The following is a 12923-nucleotide window of genomic DNA, read 5'->3' as shown; positions in this document are numbered from 1 at the left end:
CCCCAACTTCTCTTAACCCCTTAACGCAGAGGCGTAACTTGAAGCTCCTGGGCCCCAATGCAATACCTGTAACAGGGCCCCCATCTATAATGCTTTATTCATACTACTGTGATCCCTTATACGGAGAAGATAGGCCTTATGGGCCCCCCTAAGGCTTCTGGGCCCGCGTGCAACCGTATTCCCTATAGTTACGCCAGTGGCTCCAGGCATATGTCAGCAAAATTGTTGCACTTCTGGCTATTTACTTCTACTTGTGTCAAGCATGCCAAAATTAACTTGCTTCTGTAATTTGTATCCATGTCATTGTTTATGGAAAATCACTGCATACTAACCGAATAAAATGATATAAAGTAAAGTGCCTTGAAAATGCAAAATGCAATGTTGTCCAAGCAGGATTGCTGTAGGAGCAGGATAGTAGCAGAGAACACTTCTACCACCCACTATAAAGCAAAAATAGATGAAGCAGAAAGAAAAAGTGTTATAATTGTTGTGCAATATAGAAATAACCTGCTACATTCAGCTCTAAATAGGTTAAAACGTAGTTGGGTGTTTGTATTGTCTGATAATAACACTTGGTGGCTTGCTAATGTCTCCCATTCATCTATTTTGTCATGTACCCTGAGGAGCATATTCTTTAAAGGAGTGTTCTGCATTTTTGCTATTGATGACCTACTCTCAGGATAGGTTGTTCTGAGTTGGTCATCTGCACCCCAAGGTCCCCGTCAAACAGCTAATTCTCCAGCCCGCTGTCAGTGCAGGGGGGCCAGACGTCAGGACTGGAAGTAATAGATGGCTTTACTCCCATTAAAATCAGTGGGAGTGATGCCTCCTATTACACTTCCGGCTCTAACTGCAGTGAAGTGTAATAGGAGGCATCACTCCCATTGATTTCAATGACAGTGAAGCTGTCTATTACACTTTCAGACGTAACCTCTGATAACAGCATTTAGCCCCGCTGCATTGACAGCAAGCTGGAGGATCAGCAGATCAGCAGGGATCCTGAGTAGTGGACCCCCACTGATCAACTATTGATGACCTATCCTGAGGCTAGGTCATCAATAGTAAAAGCCCGGAATACCCCTTTAAGACCACTCTTCTTCAAAATAATGATGTTCTTAGATTCTGTTAACATTTTTGTTCTGCTGTTCCATTCTGGAATGAAAATACAATGGCCACCAGATCTGGCAAAATGACGAAACCGAGTGGTGCTTGATGGAACACATTGACTATAATGGGTTCCATCCAGGTGTTCTGCCACGTTACCTCGGTATTTTTTCCGACATTTATGACGGAACGATTTGATGGAAATCTAAGCAGAGGCTCAGCAAGCTTTCTGAGTTCTCCTTTGTAGCTGGTAGATGATTATTTCAGTAGGGGGAAGGTAGCCAGTGTGATTATAAGGTTGTTAAGCATGACATGGTGTCATCTTGACGTGATATAGTATGCAGAACTAAGATGTAAATCTGCCCGCCACCAAGATGAAGATGAGTCATGATGTGCTACAATTAAGAGCTGATATTTCGGCTTTGAAGCCTCCTTTCATGCCCCTATAGAACTATTAGGGGGAAAAATAATAATAGGTTAGCAGTCAGTCTTTTGACATGATATGCAGAGAATGACCCAGTTTAGTGAACCATCCGCCCTCTGTGCATTAGCATTGTAGTGTGGTTACAAGGTTTAAATAGCGTTTGCTGTACATTCACAGAGAAGTATTTCAGATAAAGCAGAGCTATGTTTTTCACTTAGGACAACTCTTTGTAATATCCAGGTTTGTGTGATTTTGCGGGTAAACCTACTGCCTTATTATAATTCAGAAAGTTATTATAAGTTAAGCTCAAACTGGGCTTGAAATGGGGAATTAAACTAATAATTCAATAGCATGAGCGCCACAGTGGCTCAGCAGGTGTTACCTTGCAGCACTGGGCTCCCGCCTTTGAATCCGATGAAGAACTATACCTGCATAAAGTTTGTATGTTCTCCATGTGTTTGCTTGGGTTTCCTCCCACACTCCAAAAATATATTGGTAGGTTAATTTTGAATTCAGATTGTGAGTCACAACGGGGACAGTGAGTGATGACAATCTCTGTACTGGAATAAATTGGTGTCAAATAAAAAGAGGGTTTAACTGTAAACGACATATTTTGTCGCACTAAGTTTTGTTGAATGTCAAACTTAGCTCCATACATCTGTGAACATTACAAGACTCATACCATAAGGTGGAAAAGTGTCAAATTAAAAACTATTTGGAGAAGAAAGAAACAACATATTGTATCAAAGTAAAAAACTAAAGTTGTAAAACTGAGAACTATCTCACAGAGAGATATGACAGCTTTCTACAGGTGTGAAAACAAAGATTCGCAAGCTCACTCAGTGGAAAAAATCTCAGTGAAATGGAAGTACAGTATAGAGTAAAACTGGCTGGAACACAGTAACACAAAACCTGATACATGAAGCCAACTGTGGCATCATTGTCTATCAGAGCTGTGTATGAATGAGCTATATAAATTCTGGCTGATATACCCGGCTTTGCTCGAGTTAATTTGGTACAGGTGTTTATCTGGTGTTCACACAGAAAATTTTAGGAAGTCATGGTTAATTCAGAGGAACCGAGGAATAAAATATGTTCACCATTTTGCATGGTTCTTCGCGTTACCCAGGAAACACCACGTGGAGGTAACCATGCGATGTTTCCTTTATATAAAATTTAAAAAAAATAAACTACATTTGTGAAAAACAAATAAGAAAACACTTATTTTAAAATGAAATTATATATACACATAAAGGTGATTTTAGATTCTCTTCAGTATATACACATAGAAGAACGTTAGATTCTCCTCAGACTGCATGTACTGATGTCCCTTTGCAGTGTGTGCCACCCCTCCCATTCTCCTTACTTTTAACCCTTAAAGGTAATGTCCCTTTTTATTCAAATTTACCCCAGACTAGAATTTGCAGCCCCTTCTTAGCCTTAAAGATTTGCTCAATCCCTGCAGTTTATGGCAGCTTCCTTATGTTTTTTGCAGCCTTTCAGTATATGCACACAGAGGTCAGTTAGAATTAGTGAGGTAGATACTCCTCAGTATATGTACATAGAGGTGAGGTAGAGTCTCCTCAGTATATACACAAAGAGGTGAGATAAATTCTGCTCAGTATATACACATAGAGGGGGGGTAGATTCTCCTCAGTATATACACATAGAAGTGAGGTAGATTTTCCTCAGTATATACACATAAACGTGAGGTAGATTCTCCTCAGTATATACCATAAACGTGAGGTAGATTCTCCTCAGTATATACGCTCAGAGGTGGGGTAGAGTCTCCTCAGTATATACACATAAAGGTGAGGTAGATTCTCCTCAGTATATACACATAAACGTGAGGTAGATTCTCCTCAGTATATACCATAAACGTGAGGTAGATTCTCCTCAGTATATACGCTCAGAGGTGAGGTAGAGTCTCCTCAGTATATAAACATAGAGGTGAGGTAGATTCTCCTCAGTTTATACACATAGAAGTGAGGTAGATTTTCCTCAGTATATACACATAAAGGTGAAGTAGATTCTCCTCAGTGTATACACATAGAGGTGAGGTAGATTGTCCTCAGTATATACACATAGAAGTGAGGTAGATTTTCCTCAGTATATACACATAAAGGTGAAGTAGATTCTCCTCAGTGTATACACATAGAGGTGTGGTAGATTCTTCTCAGTATATATACATAGAGGTGAGGTAGATTCTCCCTTAGTATATACACTTATAGGTGAGCTGGATTCTCCTCAGCATATACACATAGAGGTGAGGTAGATTCTCCTCTGTATATACACATAGAAGTGAGGTAGATTTTCCTCAGTATATATACATAGAGGTGAGGTAGATTCTCCTCAGTGTATACACATAGAGTTGAGGTAGATTCTCCTCAGTATATACACATAGAGGTGAGGTAGATTCTCCCTTAGTATATACACTTGGAGGTGAGCTGGATTCTCCTCAGCATATACACATAGAGGTGAGGTAGATTCTCCTCAGTATATACACATAGAAGTGAGGTACATTTTCCTCAGTATATACACATAGATCCGAGGTAAATTCTCCTCAGCATATACACATAGAGGGGAGGTAGATTCTCCTCAGTATATACACATAGAAGTGAGGTAGATTTTCCTCAGTATATATACATAGAGGTGAGGTAGATTCTCCTCAGTGTATACACACAAAGGTGAAGTAGAGTCTCCTCAGTATATACACATAGAGGTGATGTAGATTCTCCTCAGTATATACACATAGAGGTGAAGTAGAGTCTCCCCAGTATATACACATAGAGGTGATGTAGATTCTCTTCAGTATATACACTGGGGATTAGCCCCATTGGTCTGTACCAACTGAATGTGCAAATCTGTGACAGAAAACTGTGGCTCTGCCACTGATCATGAGGCAGGTCTGCATTAGATTTTTCTAATGTGAACAAGGCCTAACTTTTAAAGAAGTTTTACCAAAAACAACTTTTATCACCTGCCCATTGGATAGGTAATAAAAGTCTGACTGGTCTCGCCGCTGAGACCTCTACTAATCCTAAGAACAGAGATCCTGTGTCCCCTTCTTCTTATCACTACGAAGTCACTGCACTCATTCGCTAATCCTGGTACAGCGCTCCCATTGATTTCAATGGGGCTTCGCAGACTAGCGTTTGAACGCTGTGATTTTTTGAGTGATGTCTGCTCTATTTTCATGTGTTTTTGTGCTTTTTAACACACGTCATCACAAAGCTAATGAGCATTACAAAACGATGTGGAACGTGATGACATGCGTTTGAAAATGCCAATCAAAATCGCAGTAAAACACATTTTTTGAAACATGGCGTTTTACCAACGTCATGTGAGAGCAGCCTTAGGGCAGCTTGACCCAAGCGTATGTGCAAATATGCTCACTTCAGTGCAATGAACTTGCGCAATGAATCATGGACCACATAACAAACACAGTGCATCAGGAACCTAAGTTACCAGAGACCACATAACAAACACAGTTGTCAAGAGAAGGGACCAATTTCACAAATGTGTAAATCATAAATGTCCACTAATCTGCATTAGTTGTCGGATAAACCCACAAGAATAAAGCCCAAGTCAATTCTTATTTCTTTTCTCTTTCTATCTTTTTACAGATTTCAGTGGCACTACCTGAAGTGAATACCCCAGACTCCTTGCCTAGCTAACTAACCAGAGTCCAATCCCTCCACGTTAGGTCAAATGATATAACAAAACAAAAACAAAGCAGAGAGATAGTAGTGGAACCACTAGTCTTGATGGTGGACTAGCTGCTAGTCCACCATCAGGGCTAGTGGCTCCACTACTATGTGAAATGACGATCTTCTTTATACACTGCCCTCTGTTTATATCAGCTAGACACACCTGGTTGACAGATGCTTTGTACAGTTTGGTCTTCTGTAGTAATAACTATGCCTACATTAGGGGGAAGTTAATCCCTACCCTCATGAACTAGGGGTTAGATTCTTACAAACGTCTTCATGTTTGTTTGTCTTTAGTCTTGAAGTTTTTAAATATTTAATTGTTAAAAGTTTCGTTTTTAGTAAGGGATCTTTACCTCTGTGAAAAAAATAAGTAGCCGTGTTACATTCATTTCATCACGCCAATAATCACCAGCTGAGCAGGTTGTGACTACGTTCGATAGCTGTGATCACAACAAGAGGGCTTTTCTCCTCTTCAATAACAGCATCACTTTGTAAATTGATTAATTCTATGGTTGCCAGGGAACATAATTGGTTAATGAGTGTGACTGCAGGCCTGTCAGAGGAGGGAGTTAGGACAGAAAATCAATTTATGATTTCTGCATCGACTTCTGAGATTTTATGATGCTACACAGATCTCATCAGCAGTTAGATGAGGAAATATCTTCTATACAGTGTATATAAATCTGCATCCAATACTGTGAGTCTGACACATGGAAATGAAACCTGTGATTTGTCTGCATAGTATTTATTTCAGATCTGTTCTAAGAGGAAACAGTGTAAAGAAAACCAGCAATTTAGTGCATTATTTTTTTTTTCATGTGGCAAGTTCTATTAAATAGGTGCATCCTCAAAAAGGGTAAACCTAACGGGGGTAATGAAATCAAGGTGAGGAAGCAGTTCAATGTTTCTGATGTTTAGCAGAATTGGATGTCTAATGAGCGCAGTGTGATGGAGACACCCTGCCAGAAACTTTCCTCTACTCAACTTTGTTTAGGGAGTCTCTGACAACATCACCAGCCCATCCAACTCATACCAGGTGCATTCAAGCTCTAAGGTTTCCTACGTTTTGTCTAAAAACTACTTATCCCAGAAAGCTGAAAGTTATTGTCACTTCTCAGCATAATCTCCTTCTTGACATACACATTTTTCACAATGTCAACGCCGTTATTGCCTGGTCACTGCGAACGCTTCTTTATGGTCTATTTTGCCCAGTGGAAAATCACTGTTGCAAGAGCTGCAAGCCTGGAAACATGCGACCACAGAGAGAGTTCTTCATCCACGCCTCATCCGGGGCGTCATCACGTGACATGATTGCATGACACATTGCCATGTGCATAGCCTTGTAATCTTCGGTCAACATTTTGCGGCACCCAACTGGAGGGAACGTTCTGCATCTTCCGGTCTGCATGCAGGATGGCGTGCACAGATCCTATAGAAATGCTGAATTTGCAGCTAATCTCTGCCATGGTCAATCGGTGGTCCTTCAAAAACACTTGCACCACTCGCACAATTATGTTGTTCGTGCATGGCTGAAGGTTCTTTGGTTCATTCTCACATGGTGTTTGACCTTCTTTGAACTGTCGCACCCATGAGCGCATATTTTTTAGTCTATGATACCTTCACCGCATGTCTCACTCAACTGATGGTGAATGTCGATGGGTGTCATAACATGCAAGTGAAGAAAACAATTGTTAATTGCTGTTCTTAGAATGTGAACATTGACCCTTTAGGTATTGAAAATGCTTCTAACTTCAGCCGCTGTCATATGGGCTCTGTGAACTGTATGATGAAGAATACCCATTAGAGATGAGCGAGCATACTCGCTAAGGGCAATTACTCGAGTGAGCATTGTCCTTAACGAGTACCTGCCCGCTCAGAAGAAAAGATTCGGCTGCCAGCGCAGGGGAGCGGTGAGTTGCGGGAGTGAGCAGGAGGGAGCAGGGAGGAGAGAGGGAGAGAAAGATCTCCCCTCTGTTCCCCCCGCTCTCCCCCGCCGGCACCCGAATCTTTTCTTCCGAGCGGGCAGGTACTCGCTAAGGGCAATGCTCGCTCAAGTAATTGCCCTTAGCGAGTATGCTCGCTCATCTCTAATACCCATGTCTTCTAAATTGTGTCCCATGATTCTGTCTGCTCCTGTTCTCAAGAAAAAAAAAAGGAAACCTTAGAACTTGGATGCACCTCATATAAGTGGGTTCACAGTGTACAGTCTCCCTTAATCTCATGAACATATTATAGTTGCCTTTGCTTAAAGTTCATGACTTGTGCACTTTAAGATCACATACGAGGGCCTAATTAAGCGATTATGTCTGTCTCCCACCCTTTCCATAGACATTAGACCACTCATATGCTACAGGTGGAGTTGACTTTGGGTTTGCTACATCTAGATTTTCAAGGTGTTTGCAGAAGGATAGAAGCATCATCTGTTCTTCATATATGTAACTGGGTAACCTGCCATTAAAGTCTGTTATGTTAAGTGGTAAAAAACAGTGTCCATCTGCAATCCAAGGTCACCCAGTCCACTTCTGATGTCACAGAGTTGATAAGTGTAATTACACTAAATGGCAGATTGGAAAATGTAATTATACAGTATATTAAGTTTGTTTACTATTATTTTTGGGTGTAATGAATGTCAGGTCCCTGTAGTTAATAATTGCTATTAACAAACATCTGTAACACGATACATTTAGTTATTGTAACGATATACTCCTTTATAGTGTTCATTATGCAAAGCTGTTGAATTTATATCCGTACTGTAGAGACCTTTTTCGTATACAGATATGCAGTAGTGGAGCTGAATATGTCATATAATATGTGTAGCTTTTGAAGATTGCAATAACTTTCGTGAGTCCAGATCCCATATGTGACAGCTGTGTCTGAGGATCGGGACTGGAGTGACATCACAGCATCAGCCCCAGCCCATGTGATGCCCATGCTGGCACTGGACAGTGATAAGGACACTTCTCTGCTGGTATGTGAATTGATTGGCTGACTGGGAGGTATTTATCTCCGCCTGCCAATCAGCTTTATATTGTCCACATTTATTCCAGCTCCTCCTCTCAGAGGACACCAGTTATACACTCCGTCTGAAGGTATTTTTGGTCAAGTCTATGGCTCAGGCACAAGTGCAGTGCCTCAGTTTAACCCTTTCCTATCCAATTTATATTCTGGTTTTCCTAGGGGGCTTACGCTCTTTCTGCCATTATATAACAGCGCTATCTGCTGGCTAAAGCCAGTAGTGCATGAGGTGACTTGTTGGATAGGCTCTGACAGCAGAGAGGTTGGCAATATACAGTAAGAGAACCCCGACGGACATCTTCCAACATCGGAGCTGTACAGCCTTAAATCATAATGCCTTTAGACGTCAGACAGTGGATTGGAGAGGGTTAAATAAGCTGTCTGGTGTATTATTTTATCTGGGATGTTGTAAAATATTTTCTCCTGCATACTTGTGCTTTATATTTTCTATAGCATCTAATCTTTCCCACATTCCCTGTCATCATCTAGGGAGCATCAGGGTCACCCCAGGTTCTTGATGTGGGGTCACCCTCATCAGGGTGAGTGCTCTGCTTTTAGGCAGGGTCTCACCATATCAGGAGGTTAGGGTCAGTTCCCCAGTTTTTCACTTTTACGTTTCCTTATATAGCATTTGTACTTTGGGTGTATATCTGACCTTTTATGTCCAGCTTGAATGTAACACCATGTACCTTAACAGGCTTATTAAGGAACATTATGCTATAACAAAGTATGATATCGCAGTTACTACTGATACGGCTCTTACACACGGACAAACGCAGCTTTGCTACACTTGTGCATCTATTAACTCCATGATTTCAAATAAATATACTAATTTTGCAAGATGCTATTAAAAGTAATGGACATAATTTAAAGGGAATATATTGGTTATGTTTTTTTTAACTAATTAACCCAGATAAGGAACCGTTTTCCATGTTTCTAATCTGTTTTATGATTTTCTGATTTTAGATTTTTTTATTCTATTGTCTGTACATGAATTTGAGGGCTGCCGTCTAACAGCATTTGAACATGCTTTACAGTAAAAAATCGTGAGCTATTAACACAATGGACAGGCAGGCACCCATTGACTTCTATAGGAGACTGTTCAAGGCATGCTCTGTGACCTGTGCCAATCTCATTGTGCAGGGAGGGGATGAGGTGTGACCATCACCTATTGTGAATGATCATTTCTGTGTTATCTATATAGAGGTGTTACCTTTCATTGTAATCCTGATGATAATGACATGACAGCTGAAAAGTTTTCTCTACAGAAATGGAAATATCAGCTTAATATGAGGTTTAGTGGTCAGTGTGAAAAATTTAGGATTTTAGTAGTTTTTTAAATTTAGATCATGTCATTGGAAATTTTTTTTCAAAATTGCCAACAATTTTAAGAAAAATATGTTTAAAATAAAGCCGTAATTTATACAAGAAGTGTTTTTCCGATGGCACGTTCCCTTTAAAGTGGAATTCCCATCTTATAATTCACTAGTGCCAGAAGTCAGAACCCACTGCTCTTGAGACTGAAGAGGATGCAGCGCTGGTATAGCCCTGTGAGCCTCACTGTCCAGCCTCTGGGACCCCCACTGATCCCGAAAATGAAGGGCATGCAGCACTGTTATAGCTCCCTGGCCACCAGCTGTGCAAAGAATTTCAGTACAACCTCATTCAAGTGAAAGCTTCAGCTTCCTACAGAGTTTGGTGCCTGCGAGAACTGCTGTACAAGGAACAACAGTGAAGGGGATATATCAGTGCTGCATGCTCTTCATTATCATTATCGTTGGAGGTTCTACAGGTTGGGCGCCCACCAATCACACAGCGATGGCATGTCCTACCAATAACATAAGATGGGAATAGCCCTTTGAATTCTTCATTCATTTTTAAGAAGCATGTCTGTTTATGTACTATCCTATATACTATCAATGGGAAATCAGAGTATGTTTGCCAGAGTTGATTTCTGGATCAAGGACTTCATACTATTGTCCAATTCAGGTAAAATGCCAGTTTTCTCATATCTGTAGGAGAGGCTCTCCTGTTGCAGGCGTTTTTTTGTGTTTTTGCAACACTTATGAAGGAGGAACTAAAAATCTGCATTGTAGCCTCACTTATCATCTCTATGTGTTTGCAGGTCAAACAGATCATGGAAGAGGCTGTAACCAGGAAATTTGTCCATGAAGACAGCAGTCACATAATAGCGCTGTGCGGTAAGACTTGTCCTTGGGTGTCAACCTTCCATTATCAGTAACAGTTATTCATTAGCAGTAACATTTAGCTTCCTAAGGAACTGATAATTCTGCATGTTCTTCATCCTCAGTCTTGGGCAGTGTGCTGGGTAGTATGGCAAAATGTTGCATTGTTTAACACTGATACTATGTGACCATATCTCCCTTTAGACTAGTATCTATAAGCGTTTAAGGTGCTGTTCTCTAATGCAGAACTTCTTAACACTTTAATATTTAATGTTACAGTAAAGTCTAATTCATCCATCATGCCACCCAACAAATATACCCCCTAGATCCGTAATGGCGAACCTATGACACGCGTGTCAGCACTGACACGCGTAGCCATAGCCACTGACACGCAGCCGCTCACCCCGTTAATGAATACCGGCAGGGGCCGTGGCTCCTCTGCTGGTATTCACTAACCAGCACTACTAGCAGCGCTGATCCTGGCACATACTGTGATGTCAGTGTGCAGCCGGGATCCTCGTCCCCCGACGTCTCCTACCTGTTGGTTCCGCGAGAGCGTTCGGGGGAGGAGGCATCCTGCAGCACACTGAGGTTACAGTGTGCGCCGGAGATCATCGCTGCTACTGGTGCGCCGGGCACAGGAGGAGTGGAGCTTCCAGGAGGTAAGTACGTGGACTTGTGGGGGGAGAGCTTCCAGGAGGTAAGTACGTGGACTCGTGGTGGGCAGTCACCGGTGGGCGCCCGCTGTGGGGGGCAGTCACCGGTGGGGGGCCACTGTAAGGGGGCAGTCACTGCTGGGGGGACGCTGTGGGGGTCAGTTACTGCTGGGGTCCGCTGTGGGGGTCAGTCACTGCTGGGGGGGGGGGCGCTGTGGGGGGGCAGGTAATGCTGGGGGCCTCTGTGGAGGGCAGATACTGCTGGAGGCCCGATGTGGGGGGCAGATACTGCTTGGGGGCGCTGTCGCTGCTGGGGGGCTGCTGTGGGTGGTACTGTCGCTATTGGGGGGCTGCTGTGGCTGGTGTGGTCACTGCTGGGGGGCCGCTGTGGGTGGTGCTGTCGCTGTGGGGGGCACTGTCGCTGTTGGGGGGGCGCTGTCGCTGCTGGGGGCCACTGTGGGGGACACTGTCACCGCTGGGGGCTCACCATTACCGAGATAAGTGAGAGGGAGGCAGCGAGAGGCGAGGGCCTGTGCTATGGGTGTTTTGGATTTTTAAAAATACAGTTATAGATTACAATTATACATATTTGTTATTTAAACTATAAATATCGCAAATTTATGGTTGTTTTTTCTCGAAGTGACACACCACCCGAGTTATGCTCTGTTTTTTGACATACCGAACTCAAAAGGTTGCCCATCACTGCCCTAGATCAACACTTATTAGCACTTTTTTGCAGTTCTATCCGCTAGTTTAAGCGCATGTTATGCCAACTTATCTCCGTTCTGGAAGCCATCTTCCATAAACCTGACAAGGTCACAGCTCTTTATTTATTCCATTACCTCCTCCATCTACATCTATTCCATTACAGTTAGTGCTTATAGTCAGTGCTTTGACTAATGTAATCTGCATTCTGCTATCGTTTCGTTATGTTTTCATTGTGTTACATTTTACATTGTCTATAATATGTACTCGTTCTACATGCTTCATTATATAAAGTACCATAATAAAATGACAGTACCTGTTCTGATTCAAGGCTTGTAGTAATTCAGCACCGCTGACAGGTCATAAACTGGTACTGAATACGCGTATTATGTCATTTATGTTTTACTTTCAGTGACATTTGTAATAAAGGGTTTTGTGCAAAACAAATTAAGTTGGATGAAAGAAAATATAGGACAAAATCATCCGATCTTTTTTACCTTTCTGATCTTATTTTATGTGCCCTATAGCTGTACTCCAGCCTTGCAGTTTATTAACCCTTTCCAATCCACTGTCTGATATTTGAAGACATTCTGATTGAAGGCTGTACAGCTCCTGTGTCGGAAGACGTCCGGCAGGGTATTCTTACTGTATATTACTGGCCGCTCTGTTGTCGGGGGCCTCTCCAGCATGTCCCCTACCGCAGTACTGGCTCTAGCCAGCAGATGGCGCTATTGTATAATGTCAGAAAGAGAGAGCCCCCTAGGAAACCCTGAATCTAAAATTGGATTGCAAAGGGTTAAAGGGAACCTGCTAGGTCCTGTATCTTGCTTTGGCTGAAGGCAGCACATAGTATAGTGACAGACATGCTGATTTCCATGATCTGACACTTACAGTACTGTGCAAAAGTTGTAGGCACAAGTGGAAAAAATGCTGCAAAGTAAGATGCCTTCAGAACAGCATCAATTCTTGCACACAGTTTTTGAAGGAACTCGGCAGGGAGGTTGTTCCAAAGATCTTGGAGGACTAACCACAAATCTTCTGTAGATGTAGCTTGCTCACATCCTTCTGTCTCTTCATGTAATCCCAGACAGATTCAATAATGTTGAGATCGGGGCTTCTT

The 12923-nt window shown here is 42.1% G+C and overlaps 1 protein-coding gene across 1 annotated transcript in view; it reads left to right on the top strand.

The window, feature by feature from the left end:
• The window catches only part of SGSM2 (small G protein signaling modulator 2), a 328957-nt gene that overhangs the window by 104737 nt on the left and 211297 nt on the right, over positions 1-12923 (top strand). Inside the window, exon 2 of the mRNA XM_066598602.1 lies at positions 10382-10457. Within this exon, the coding sequence (XP_066454699.1) occupies positions 10382-10457 (76 nt within the window). The remainder of the gene's footprint in view (positions 1-10381; positions 10458-12923) is intronic.

Source organism: Eleutherodactylus coqui, chromosome 4 (assembly GCF_035609145.1).
Source record: "Eleutherodactylus coqui strain aEleCoq1 chromosome 4, aEleCoq1.hap1, whole genome shotgun sequence".
NCBI lineage: Eukaryota > Metazoa > Chordata > Amphibia > Anura > Eleutherodactylidae > Eleutherodactylus > Eleutherodactylus coqui.
Note: the sequence above shows the minus strand (reverse complement) of the source record. Positions and strands in the feature narration are given on the sequence as shown.